Source organism: Chrysemys picta, chromosome 10 (genome assembly GCF_011386835.1).
Source record: "Chrysemys picta bellii isolate R12L10 chromosome 10, ASM1138683v2, whole genome shotgun sequence".
NCBI classification, from domain to species: domain Eukaryota; kingdom Metazoa; phylum Chordata; order Testudines; family Emydidae; genus Chrysemys; species Chrysemys picta.
Window position 1 is genome coordinate 55,395,148 of NC_088800.1, and position 13,644 is coordinate 55,408,791.

Consider the following 13,644-nt stretch of genomic DNA (forward strand, 5'->3'; position numbering starts at 1 on the left):
CAAGGGGGAACTGGGTATGGACTGCTCAGAGGAGGTGTGAAGGAAATGTGGGGCCCAGGCTGGCCAATCACAGGGCCTCAGGCAGACTGTCCCTGGCAGCATGTGACCAGCTTGGGGGAATTGCCCCTGTGTAGGTTTGCGTGCCCCCCTGCCCCACAGGGAAGTATGGGGAAGGCCCAGCTGGGCGGGGCAGTTCAAATCACTGGGTGTGGGGAGCTCAGAGGGCCCCACAAGACAGCAGGTTGGGCTTCACCAGGTCCCACAGGGGCACTCGCCACAGTCCGTACGTTCTTGTGCCCAGAGCTCTGGGTGCCATGGGTGGGTCTGTGCCCAGCATTAGGTGCTGAGATTTCAGCAGGGCTTGTACCCCCTTAGCCCCCCTCCCCCCCCACGTCCAGCCCTGGCTCTCCACGCGCCTAGGGACTCAATCCAACGGATTATCAAATGGCACTGAAAGCAGAGATGCCCTAGCATGAGCCCCCCCATCAATGGGCGGGAGGCTGGCCCTGAGCCTCATGGAGGGAGTTTGCTGCGCTCCAACACCCCCAGGATGGGCAGGGCACCAGGCATGTGCTGGGTGAGGCCTAGCGATGGGAGATGCATGTCCCATGCCTGGGGCTGCCAAGGGTCCAGCACTTCATGTGGGCCGATGAGCATGGCAGCCCAGCCACGCCTGCTGCAGCCCAGTCGCAACATCACGCACCCAGCTGAAGAGTGGGCAGGGTCACCCCCCCCCAGGCTGTAGGCACAGGTGTTGCCAGAGAAGAGGCAGCAGCAAACAGGGGGAGAATGGGGACAGGGGGCAGAGTGTGAAAAGGGACAGACTGGGGGGCAGTCACCCTAAACCCCAATCCCTCAGTGACCCCTCAGACACCCACTGCCCCCAGAATTTCCAGATCAGGCTGCGCCAGGTTGGCAGGGTAGGCAGTAGGGTAGCTTCCCAATGCCCTGCAGGGACGCAGAGGGCCGTGTTCACCAGGGCGGTCACCCATGCCCTCACCAGCAGGTACAGGTATGTGTTGGTTCATTTCAAATATGCAAATCAGCTCATTAAATTATTTACCTAAAATATCACCCATGGCACTGCCCAAAATGTGATCGCATGGGGCACCTACCTAAGCCAGCCCTCAGCCGGAGGGGGTGGGGGGGCAGTGGTTAGAGCGGGCAATGCAAATAGCCTAGGCCAGTGTGATAAACCTCAGTGGTTCAGGAGGCAAATTAGCGCTCACCATTACCCAGAAGAGCCCCGGCACTGTGAATTCATTGTTTCTGGCACTCTAGCGCTATTCCTATTTCACCAGCATGACAGGGGAAATAGTGCGTTTCTATATAGAGAAAGATGTCTCTATTATTCTCACAGCAAAATCACTGACAATGTTTATTATTTGATCAGCTACAATTGGTTAAATTATATAGTAAATGGCTCCTGATTGGTTAATAACTCTGATCCGTTAATAATTAAATCACACAGGGGTTTAATATCATGGGCTGCACAGCGCAGCAGGAGACACATTAAGGAGCCACTTGAGGCTCGTGCGCCGCAGTCTGCGGCTCACTGGCCTAGGCCATCGGCCTTGCTAAGCAAGCTCAGCATTCCCAGCAATCTGACCCCAGCCAGCGCCCGCCCCAAGCCCCAATCTCTGTTCCTAGCCTGGCTCTGGGGACCCCTTCAGCAGCCAGCCCAAGTGCTGAGCCTCCAGGCTCAGCCCACTTCACATTGTGCTGAGCATTTGCTGACCAGCCCCAGGGATGGGGGTGAGTGAGGGGGATTTGGGGCAGCGCTGCCCAATGGTGAGAGGCAGCCATTGGCCCCAGCTCCAGCCGGCTGAGCCAGCCCCACCGCTCAGGGACCCTGCTAGCTGCCCTGGGAGGGACTCTGAGCCAGTTCCGGCTCATGCTATTCAGACTCCTGCTTTAATTTATAGCTCCCAGCTTCAAAAGGCCGTGCCTGCTGGGGCTATGCGGGCACGAGGGGCCTGGGCCGCTAGGCGCTTTGGCTTATGTGGGTCAGCGAGCTGTTGACTCAGTGACCCAGACTAACGCTAAGCTGGTTAGACTGAACCGTACCATGGGGAGTGGGGAGGGGCAGAGAGAAAATAGGGTTTTGCCTCTGTCCTGATTCCCATGGCATTGCTGCTGGGCCGGGGGGGTGGGGGGGGAGACAGATAGAGCATGCAGCAGGCAGGGTGCAGCTGCAGCTCGGAGGGCAGTGCCAGCTGGACTAAGGACGGCCCCAGCCGGATTTTAGCATGATAACTCCCAGAGCAGCGGTGCCATCTCCCGCAGCCCAGGGGCAGTCTCTGTGTCATGTCCCTCAGCCTGGGCGGTGAGCTGAGATGGCTAAAAGGGCCAGACCCCCCAGGAGGCCCCTGCCTCTCCCTGGGCAGGCTGAGCCCAGCTGCCCTCTCTACTGTGGCATTGACACTAGGCAGAGCAAAGAGCTCTTTCCAAACGCCTCCTGGGCGGGCTGGCACAGCGACCCAGGCCCTGCACCTCCCACTGACCCGAGCAGCCACCCCATGGGTTGAGCTTTCAGTGACAAGCCCCTTCCTCCGGTATTACCCCCTTCCACTGCATCATGCCCCTTGCGGGCCATGGTCACCCTGAGTGGCCCTATGCTGTGCCCCAAAGAACTGTGGGGGGAGCAGGGGGCAATGGTGCAGGGCACGGCCCCAGCGAGGTGCCCAGATGGGTTTGAAATGGACAGTGGCTTTTGTCCCTTGTACAGAAGGGGCAGGTTCCCAGGCAAGTGTGATGAGGCCCCCAGGGCCTGGCACCTGGTGTGGCCATGTGCCCCTGGGCAGCCTGAGTGTGAAACGCTCCCAGATCACACCTCCCCAGCACCAGGCAGGGCAGCACCCAGCTCAAGCTGGTGGCACAACAGAGGTGCCAGAGTCACAGCAGGCTGGGGAGGCCCGTGCCGTGCAGGCTTGTGAGGGGCAGGGTGAACTGTGTGGGGCCTGGGCTGCCCGGGGCTGGGAGCCGGGACCACCCAGCCACTGTGCAGGAGGCAGCTGTTTAACTCTGCTTGACAGGTCCAGCCTAGTGCTTAGCACACAGAATGGGGAGGGAGTGGGAGGATCATGGGGGCCAGCAGCCACCTGGCTAAGCCTGCCTTGGGCTGGGTATGGCAGTGCCAGGGCTCTGGCTGGTCAGTGCGGGGGGAGGCTCAGAGAGGGAGGTGAGGCTGGGGAGCAGTGAAGGGGGAATGACCTGAAGCTCTCTATGAGGAGGGAGGGACTGGACTCCACCTGGCTGGAGGTGCTGAGCACCTGATTGCTGCCCAGACGGTTCAAGCAGGGTGAGGCCTGGCACCCTTGGGACACAGAGGCTCCTGGCGTGTTCACATCTGGAACGGGGAACCCTGTGCTGGAGGTTTGCACCCCTGGATGCAGCAATGCCCATATTAGCATCAGCCCTTCTCGCCACACCGGGCACGCTCAGCTCGGCTGCCCTGCCACCTCCCACCCCGTCGGGGGTTAGAACTGCCTGGCACACCGATGGGCTGGTGTGTTCTCCGCCTGGCATTAGAAGCCGTGCCGCTGTGTGCTGGGGGGCAGCCGGGCACGATCCCAGCACATGCAATGGGCCATGAACTCTGAAACTGAATGCCATGCTGGTGGAGGGATCCATTTTTATTCTTTTTGTCTTTTACAATAAAAAACAAACCACCAAGGGAATTAGATGCAAAAAGCCACCCGAGTCTGAGAGTTCAGCATGCGGCTTGTCCCAGGAACCTCAGTGCCATGCCAGGCCCGTTCCCTGCACGCTCAGACACTGGCAGGGACAGAACACACTGTCAGCAGCGCCCAGCGCGTCATCCAGGGAACAGGCGCTGCCCGGTCCGTGTCACTTTGGCGGAGGTGCACTGAGCGCTGGTGGAGCCAGCAGGTCACTCTGACCTTAGCAACACGTATGGAGCCGTTTGCATGACGCTGTGTCCGAGGCCCAGGAAGAGACGGGGATGCGAGGATGTGGGTGGAAGTGGGAAACGTTAAGTCGGACTCTCCTGCCACGTGTGAATGTACATGTTTACAATTTCAGCCAGGTTGCAGGGCCATTGCAAGCCCAGCGATTTCAGGCTAAAGGCTACAAGGACATGCTTCAGCCCGGCTCATTTGCCCTCCGGGTGCTCAGGCACGGCTCCCACGGGTTTGAGAAGACTCCACAGATCCATTGAGATTTTGTGCTTTGTTTTCTGTGTATTGCACCTTGAAATCTCCAAGAACGCCTGTGGCCTGGCCCTGCAGAGCTGGGCTGCCAGCTGAATCGCTGTAGGGGGGACACAGCCGCAGCCACACGTTCTCCCTCTCACACCCTGCTTCTGTTCCCTCTTCATTAGGGATGTAAATATCCATTTAAAAAGTTAACTGTTTAAATGATTAAAATTAGGTCACTGAAATGGTTAACCAATAAAAGGGAGAGGGGCTGGGGTGCTCTGGCTGGCTGCCCATGGGGCTGGGGCTAATGGGTAGGGTCGGTTAACCAGTTAACCATTTAGTATTTTACATCCTTACTCTTAAATACCATTGTTGAGCTAAGGATATAACAGCTCTAAGCCAATCATCCTCAACCCAGCTCCCACCTCCCTCCACACGTGGGCACCTAGGGCCCTGGACAGGAGCTGGATCTCCCAAGAGCTGTTGCGTGAGGCCACCTCAGCCCCAGCTGTGGGGACTGAACAGGTAGGCAGTTCACGGTAAGCACTAGGAACTGGCAGTACCAGCAAGGTCAAGCTCTCAGACCCCTCACCGCCACTGGCTTTAGCGTCTGTCTCTTTCGAGCAATCCTGTCCCCTTCCCAGCCGGCAGCATGGCCCCACTGGCTCCAGCAGGTGGAAAGGGGACCTGCAGCAGCAAGAGCCATGTCGCCCGCCGGCACGACTGTGGTGTTTCCCAGCCTGGCAGGGGCCACAGCTGCAATTGCACTGTGGGTGGTACTGGCTCTGGGGGTGCCTGGGAAAGTTCAGCTCAGGGCATGGGGGCAGCTGTGATCATGGACCCACCAGGTTCATACTTGGTCAGTAAGCCAGGTAGATGACAGTGCTTCACCCCACCTGGTGGCTAGCCCGGGGCTCCCTGCAGCATGGGCAGGTCCCTAACTGGCCCCATGTTGCCACCATCCTCCCTCCCAGCGGTAAGATCCTTGTCCCGCATGCTGCTGGCACTGCTCGGTGCATGGCCTCAGGGCCGGCAGCGCCATGGGACAGCTGCCCAGTTCCCAGAATGCACCATCTCGCAGAGCTGCAGCACAGTGGCAGCAGGGCCCCCCCTGCGGAGAGTTTGCAAAGTTCCCATCTGCCCCAGTTACAACCCAGGCTGGCTCCCCATTGCCACTTTCTTCACTGTGTGGCCATCCCACCATGCTGCCGCGCCCTGGAGCAGGGCATGCTGGGAGCTCAGGCTGGCCTGTAGCCCCACGTGGGCTGTGGCCAGTGTAAACTCAGGCTCACTGCAGTGCTGAGAACTGCACTGCCCCGGCCTGCTGTGGGCTGGCCCCTGCCATCCCCTGCCTCTGCTGCTGTTCACTAGATTACAACATGAGCCCCGCAGCCAGCCTCGTGCCAGCCTGGGACATGCATGCCTAGCTGTGTGCTCAGCTGAGACCACAGGTGGCTCACAGAGATACTCTGCTGAGGTGGGGCAGTGCCAGCCTGGCCCTGTGGGGCAAGCTGGACAGTAACAATGTCACTCACGTGTGTGTGACAAGGGGGGCCAGCATCATTCTCCTAATTTCACAGATGGGGAAACTGAGGCACCAAGCTGCACTTGCCCAAGGTCACAGTGCAGGATAATGGCAGAGGCGGGAGGGAACAGGACCCTGCTGGCCCATTTGCCTCTGCCCCTCGCTGGCTCCCTGCTCCAAAGGGTAGCACTGGCCACTCCCGAGGCAGGGTGACCTCTGCCATCTTCGCCCTGAGGGGGAGGGGAGGCTGCCATGCCTAGCAGCCAGCCCAGATGAGGCCCAGTGATCCTGGGGAGAGGCAAGCAGTGAAGCTGGCTGGGGCCCTGCTGCAGAGCCAGGTGCTTCCCTTGCAGGCACAGAGCAGCCAGCCCTGGCTTGGAGCCACGCAGCCAAGGGAGGCTCCTTTGGTTTGCCTGGCAGATCTGCAGCTCAAGGCTCAGCTACCACAATGGGCAAGTGCAGGAGGGGATTTCACTGCCGGCTCATGCCCCTCCCTGGCTGGGCATCAGCAGCTCCCAGCAGGAGAAGCGGCCGGGTCTCTGTGCCACTCGGCGAATACCTGGGTCCTGGCAGCAGGGCTCACGCCATGGCATGGCTGCTCCCTCCTAGCCCCTCCCTCTGCCAGGCTGGGGCGATCCCAGGAGAGGCCACTCCCAGCCCGAGGAAGCAGGTCACCCAGAGCGGTGTTGCTGGGGCAGGCTATGCAACTCTGGTGCCAGCTCTTCCCTCCTGCCCTGGGCCGTCCTGGCGTGTTACGGGCACGCCACCATCCACAGAGCTCCCTCCAAGCCTCCTGTCCACCCCTTCCCCTCCCCCACAGCTTCCTCAGGTGCCTCCCCAATGGTCCTGTCCCATAGCTGCTGCCCCCTTGCCCCCCCCCCGCAGCCTGGGGGCCATGATGAGGCACGGAGCCTCCTGCAGCTCAAGGTCAGGGTCTGGCCTGCCCTGCCCTGCAGCAGTCACTGCCCAGCCGAGTCGCCGGTCTGGGACATTACAGCTTGCTGGGGTGTGGGGGGGAAGAGACGGACTCCTAATGTGACCCCTGCCCAAGGGATCAGGAAGCCACAAGCGCTGGCAGTCAGGGAAGGACAGGGCCTTGCCCATAGAGTGCTTGGGAGAGCAGGAGGGACTCAGCCTACTTTCATGCCAAGGGGTAGGAGAGGGGCAGCAGCCCCAGAGAAGAGAGGGGGAAAATCACATGAAGGTGTCGACTTTGTCCCAGGGCTGAGTCTCGCTGAGGAAGCCATCACAGAAGTTGAAGCCCTGCTCAAAGCCCCAGGGGTTGCCGAGCACCTCCCCCCTCGCCTCCTCCCAGGGGTGGTGGGGGGTGTCAGCGAAGGGGGTGAAATCCTCCCAGTGGGAAGCCCCTGGGCTGGGATGATTGGTAGCCGGGGTGCCCCACTTGCTGGCAAGGGGTATGTACCTGCCTTGCATGGCGAGGTCCACCTCTGTGGCCAGCGAGCTGAGTGCTGCGTTAATATCCAGGTCCTCGAAATTGCTGCTGTTTCCCCTTAAGACATCGTCAAAGGCATCGGCCCAGTCGAAATTTCCTTGCAGGGCTTCTGCATCTCTGCCACTAGAGGGCAGTAGAGGGGACTGGGCAGTTCTGGCTGCCAGGCAGCTGTGCTTCGGCAGAGGGCTGGGGGCATCCAGCAGGGGGCAGCGTTGGCCGTGCTGGTGCAGCGGGCGGTGGGCAGCCTGGTGAGGGGTGTGCCCTGGCTGCCCATCCCCCAGATGGGGCATGGGGGACCAGAGGCTGCACCCTGCCTCCAGGGCAGGCACGGCGGGGCGCTGCCGTGGCAGACTGTAGGGCGCGGCCGGCGGCCGTCTCCGCTTGAAAACACCATTGACGAACATATCGGCGTACTGCGGGTCGATCTCCCAGAAGCCCCCCTTGCCTGGCTCGTCCTTCTGCCGCGGCACTTTCCGGAAGCATTTGTTCAAGGACAGGTTGTGCCGGATGGAATTCTGCAGCCAAGAGAAGGAGGAACAGGCCCATGAAGGACACAGCGGCAAAAAGGGGCCAGCAGTACCTGGGCCTGCTGAGCCCTCCCAGCACCTAGAAAGTGCGTAGCATTAGCCCCACTGGACAGATGGGGCAACTGAGGCACTGGGCATTAAGGACCATGGGAGTTAGGCACCTAAAGATCTTTGAGGATTTGGGCCTAAGTGACTCACCTGGGAAAGAAACTGGATCAGAACCAGGTCCCCTGACTCCCAGTCCCAACCATTAGCACCGTTTACCCAACCTAGCCAGTCCCTTCACCTCTCCATGTCCCACTAACAAGCATGGGGTGGCCCCATATCCCTGCAGGGTTGCCAGCTTTGCCCACTACCAATATCCAGGCCCCATTGTAGAGATGGGGCCAGCAGAGTAACATACATGTAACTCACTACACGAGTGTCTGGCGCTGGGGGCCAGGAGATTCAGGTGCTATGGCCAGGCGAAGGTCTCAGTCATGTGCAGAGCAGAATCTCTGCTTTCAGTCCCGGCTGGGAAGAAATGTGTCTGGAGGGCGACCAACGCGGGGCACCTGCCGGAGTCTGCTGAGAGCCTGACCCCGGCGCTCTTTGAGACGGGAAAATGCCCCGTGCATCTCAATGGGGCCTTAATACCAAGCCCCTCTGCTCTGGGGGCTGCCCTGCAGAGGCTGTGCTGGAGCTGAAGCATCCTTCACCAGTCTGGGCTGTCCCTTAGCCTCCAGATATGGATATAGGGCCCTTCCCTGCCCCCCTGACAGGCAGTTCCGGGCCGAGTGCAGAGAAGTGCCTGTCCACTTGAGGAGTTGAAGCAGCCTTGGTCCCCGGTGCAGCGACACCTCCCTCCTCCCCCCCCCCCCCAGGGCTATGCAGCGGCTGTTGTGAAGGCATGGGCAGATCCTGAACCAACCCCCCCATGTCACAAACAGACCCATCCAGCTGAATGGGCCACAGACGCTGGACTGCTCTTCCCTGCAGCTGGGCTCAGGAGCAAAGGGTGCATGGGCTGCAGCCAGAGAGATGCCCCGTCCCAGAGCTGCCCCCGGCACCTTTCTGAGCTTGAGGCTTATAAGACAACCACTAGCAAGCTAAGGTGCAGCCTGTGGGGGCAGCGAGGGCTCTTTGGGACACACTGGGCAGGTGTCACCCGCAGCCTGCCCAGCTCCTCTCCTGTGACACTCCAGGCGTCCCAGCAAAGAGCCCCTGTGGGTATAGACACCATGGACTAGTCCTTTGTCTTTCAGAGGGTCTCTGTCCTGCCCCAGAGAGCTGGCTGGACAGTGCAGCCCCCGCTGCAGGAACACCAGGGGAAGGGTCGTGTGGAGCCAGGACTGTTCAGGAAAGGCCAGGAGTGTGGCTGCATGGGCTTGGCTCCCCCTTGGAGCTGGGCGGTGGCTGGGCTGGAATTACGCTGCAGCCGCCAGGGGGTCTGGCAGCAGCCCCGCAGATTAGCACTGCTTAGTCCAGCCTGCCCTGACGCCGCCCAGCAGGCGCACGCGGCCTTGGTGTGTTGCTAATGGGGACCTCAGCTCGGTTTAAGAAGAATGTGTGTTGGGGGAGGGGGAGGGAGGGGAGAAGCTGGAAAACATGGTCCCAAGCAGCTCCCACACCCAGAGGGGAAGAGAGACCCTCTATTTCTGGTGTTAGAATCACAGGCTTTTTCAGCCAGTCTCACGAGTCTTTGGGACCGGTGCGATGGTGTCGAAATGCTTGTGGTGGGTAGCATGGGTGGCCAGAAGCATTACGCCCTCCGATTCCAGCTCCCAGGAGCAGGGACAAGACGCCTGGGGTCAAATCTGCCCCTTGCTCACTTGTCAGCACGGTCAGAGACCTGCCAATGCCTCCTGGGACCTCTTCACGGCCCAGAGTCCTCCCTGCCAGAGCTCAGGTGGCCCCATTAGCAGCCCTGGGTCTAGACACACAAGCCAGGTTTGTTCATCCCCTGCTCTTTATCCTTGCTATAAAGGGGCTTTTGATGAACCCAGGGACCCTGGCTCTTGGACCCCCCCCAGTTCCTGTCACTTATCCCTTTGAAATCCCAGCAAGCTCCTCTCCACATAGCAGAGAGTGGGGACGCGATTGCCTGCTCGTCATAGCCATGTGAGAGCTGACCCACCGAGCAAGGAGACTGCTGGGTAGGTTTGCTGGGAGCTCTCCCACAGCTGTGACCCACCCCAGAAGTGGCTGCATTTCAGTCCCAAGCAGACACCCTCTCTACCATGTGCAGAGTGAAAGGCCCCATAGAAACAGAGGGTGGATGAGTCACCTTTCCAGTATCCCCCACTCCAGAAGACACCTGGTGGAGGAGCAGCCCCACAGCTAAACACGGTGTTTGTTGCGGTCTTCCAAGAAGCAAGAGAGAGAAAGAAAAACAGTGCCCTGCGCTCCCCACCCTCACCCCTCTGCACGCGCAGCCTTGATGGGAGTGACCGAGGCAGAAGGAATCAAATACCACGGCTCATTTATCAGCCTGCGGAGCTCCGGTCCTCGTGGTGACAGACGGAGGCCTCCATTGTCCATCACCTCAACAGGGCTGTTAATTATTCAAGCCACCGACTCACCTGCCAGCTGGGCTCAGCGTGCCGGTAGTAGCAGAAGTTCTCCATGATCCATCTGTAGATGGCTGACAAGGTGACCTTGGCCTGCTTGCTGGCCCGCAGAGCCATGCAGATAAGGGTGGCGTAGGAGTAAGGGGGCTTCACCCCAGGGTTGCTCTTGTAATCGATCTCTGCAGCGCCAAGGCCAGGCAGGTAGCTGGTGCCAGGGGAGGTGGCTGCGGAAGTGGGTTTGCCCAGACGCGGGGGCATCCCCTTGGCCGCAGTGTCTCCTGCCGGTGGGCTGGCCGGGGCCTCGGACCCTTGGAAGAGCTGCTGGGGAGGCTGGTGGAGAGGGTGGCTGGGGACAGGTGGTGTCTCCGGATCAGCGGTGACGATGGAAAAGTCTTGGAGCCACTGCAGGCTGGTGAGGCTGTCATCCAAGGTCACAGCCCCACCCACATTGTCCCGGTCCTCGGGGTGCAGCAGCAACCACTTCTCCTTGAACCGGGCAGCGATGTCGGGCGAGACGAGGATGGGCATCCTCTGCGGACACGCTCCCTCCACTCCCACTGCAGGGCAGAGCAGAGGCACGTCAGCCATAGGCCAGCCCTCTCTCATGCCCTGCACAGCTCCTTGTGAGACGCACCCCAGGGGAAGACAGCTCGGGGTGGAGGGAGGAGAGACCCAGGCTGCAGGCATGGACAGCTAGGGCCAGGGCTTCCAGGAGCTGCTGGGGACAGCACAGCCATCTGGATCTTTCCCTGGGAGCACAGCCCTTCTGCCAGGTGGAGTTGGCAGCAACCAGGGGTCCCTCTTAACAATGCAACACAGAACTGGCTCGAGCCCCAACCCAGTAATCAGGGAAAACTAAACACCCCCCAACCCCAGTGCCTCTAAGAGGCAACATCGCCCCACTCACAAGCAGAGTCTGTGCCTAGCGGAGAAAACGTAATCCAAGGGGAAACTACCACAACTGTGATTTGAACATGTCTGCCCATGAGCAAAACTCCCACCCCAGAGTACAGGCAGTGCCCTTTGCCTCCGTTTCTCACCTGGCGGTGTGGAAGTCCAACCAACAAATGTCCCTGTAACATGCCATCCCCACCGCACCTCACTCACAGCTGCTGTCCTTGGTCAGCAGAGACCCAGAGTTCAGGGGTGCATTCACATGAGTTCACCTCCCACCCAGGGTTGGTGGAGGAAAGAAATCTCAAGCAATGTTCGTCCGCTGCCCCTGGCCTCTTCCCTGTGCCCCTAGTGCTCAGTGATTTCAGCTCTCAGTGGGGGAATCTCACTGCTACAGGCTGGTCAGCACTAAGACCTGATTAGCAGGAATTTCAGCTCTAGCGACCATTTAAAACAAAAGACTCTCAGTGGAGCCTGATCAGTTCTGTGTTTAAACAGTGGAGTGGGGCAGGTCACCTTAAGCAGAGCCAAAGCCTACGGGCACAAACTCCTCCCCTCTGCTGGCAGAGGGCATCCAAACCCTCTGCTTAGTGAGTTCAGTTCAGTTGAGGGTGACCCTCCCTCAATCAGGCCAGGCTACGCACAGTCCTGCTGCCCTTCACTCATACAACAAGGATAATGTTTCATGAGCCCTGTATTCAGCATTAAAGTGATTTGTACCCCAGCACCAGCTAGAACTGATAACTTGGGCAACACAGATAGACAGATTGGGTGTCTTCATGTTAATACAGTCTGGCCCTGAAGCCCTCCATCCCCAGCTCATTACCAGGTCTCAGGGGAGACCTCAGTCAGACCTTGCTGGAGGAGGCTCCAGCACAATATAACAAGCATATCTGTGGCACCTTCCAGCAGGGACCTCAAAGCATCTTCCAACCCTATGTTACCATCTGCATTTACACATGGGAAACTGAGGCAGTACAGGGACCTGCCCAGGGAGCACCAAGGAGAAGGGCAAGGAATCAGCTGGTTCTCACTCTTGGAAAATGCTCCCTCAAATACACATTCCCCTTTTGCGCTGAGTGAGCGCAGCGCCCAGGCTTGGAGTCCCCTGCTCCCCAGCCCCACGGGCAATAGACGGAGCCGTGCAGCCAGCACAGAGACAAAGGCCGAACAGTTGCCACCTGCAAACAAAACAGAATCCACCTGCTGCGAGACGAGTTACACTGGCACCTGGCTCTGCCCTGCTCACCTGGGACGTGCAGTGTGGAAAACAAAAGTGCTGAGGAGGCCCCCAGGGAGGCGTTCTCCTGTTACCACAGGTGGCCAGGTGCTGCCACTAAAGGGCTCATGTTGATGCTCATTAAGGTAGTGCACCGACAGACCGGGCGTGCTGCACAGCAAACGGGGAACACAATGCCACTGGGGAGGGCAGCTCAGGGTGGCCCCAGGCGCTAGCAGCTTGAGAATGGAACAGCAGCCATGTGTGTGGCAGAGAGCCTGGAGAACCAGACCCATCGCTAGCCGCCCGGCAGGCTGGAGCGGTGGCAGGATGGGGCAGCTCAGAAAGTCCCCTCTCACTCAATGGTGCCTGGGCTCCTCAGCAAACCTTACAGCAGGTAGCGCCAACCTGGGGCATCTACAAGAGGGGCCCTTGTACTCTACGCCTGACACAGCTGGACCCACAGCAGGCTTCATGAGAGTCCCTGACTGCCCTGCACTCAGGGGTTACTGCCACCTGGGAGGCAGGGCAACGTCAAGCATAGCCTGTTACAGACAGGGAAACTGAGGCACGGAGCTAGTCTCTCCTGGTCACGCAGAGCCAGGACTAGAACACAAGAGTTCCCGGCCAAGCCCCAGACCCTCTGTCGAAGGCGATCCCCCCACTCAGGAAGGGGATGAAGAGCCCTCACAGCTCCTAACGTCTGAGAGACCCCCTCTGCCGCAACCCACAAAGTGAACACGACACTGGTTATGCAACTAGGCTGGAGGCACGGATGCGTGCGGATCCGATCGGATCCATAGCTCCAGTTCCTGGGGCCTCCAGACAGAGCCAGCGTTGCAAGGCCAATCCCCCGCCCCGGGACCTGCTCTCCCCACCCAGCCTTTCCTTTGGGGGCAGATCAGGAAAGGAGCCACGTTCAGACGAGATCCAGATCCAAACCCGATGCCCGCACATCTGCCCAGACCCATCCGATGCGCTCGTCGCGTGCCTCGCAGCCTGGGTGCTGGGGAACAGCAGCCTCTTAGAGCAGTGCCCGAGCGGGGGCCTCTGTTCCTCGAACTTGCCAAACCCAGGGTTGAATCGCAGAGGACTAACCCTGGAGAGGGGCGGGCGGGAACACAGAGCCGGGCGCTTGCAGGGACAGCGGAGCTCTTACCTTCGCAGAGAGGTGCGGGCTGGGGGTGGCGTCCCCAGGGGGGCACCTGTCTGAACTGGTACAGACACACTCCACGCCTCCTGCTACCGCCCCATCCGCCCGGCTGGCCTGGTAGGGCGCCCGCAGCACCTTTTGTAGGGCTGGAGGGGGGCCCTTTA

At 60.0% G+C, this 13,644-nt stretch overlaps 1 protein-coding gene across 1 annotated transcript; it reads right to left on the reverse strand.

Moving 5' to 3' along the window:
- Positions 1-3,616: 3,616 nt before the first annotated feature.
- Positions 3,617-13,644, reverse strand: LOC101952560 (forkhead box protein J1-B-like). Its single transcript, XM_005312138.5, has 3 exons — positions 13,487-13,644; positions 10,227-10,771; positions 3,617-7,653 (listed from the first exon to the last, which is right to left on the reverse strand). The coding sequence occupies exons 2-3, from the start codon at positions 10,740-10,742 to the stop codon at positions 6,880-6,882; spliced, it is 1,290 nt and encodes a 429-aa protein (XP_005312195.2). The 5' UTR covers positions 10,743-10,771; positions 13,487-13,644; the 3' UTR covers positions 3,617-6,879.

Coding starts and splice junctions, on each gene's coding strand:
- LOC101952560 (XM_005312138.5), bottom strand. CDS start 10,742: ATGCCCATCCTCGTCTCGCCCGACATCGCTGCCCGGTTCAAGGAGAAG. Junction 7,654..10,226: donor ACGCTGAGCCCAGCTGGCAG/GTGAGTCGGTGG, acceptor TCTTGGCTGCAG/AATTCCATCCGGCACAACCT.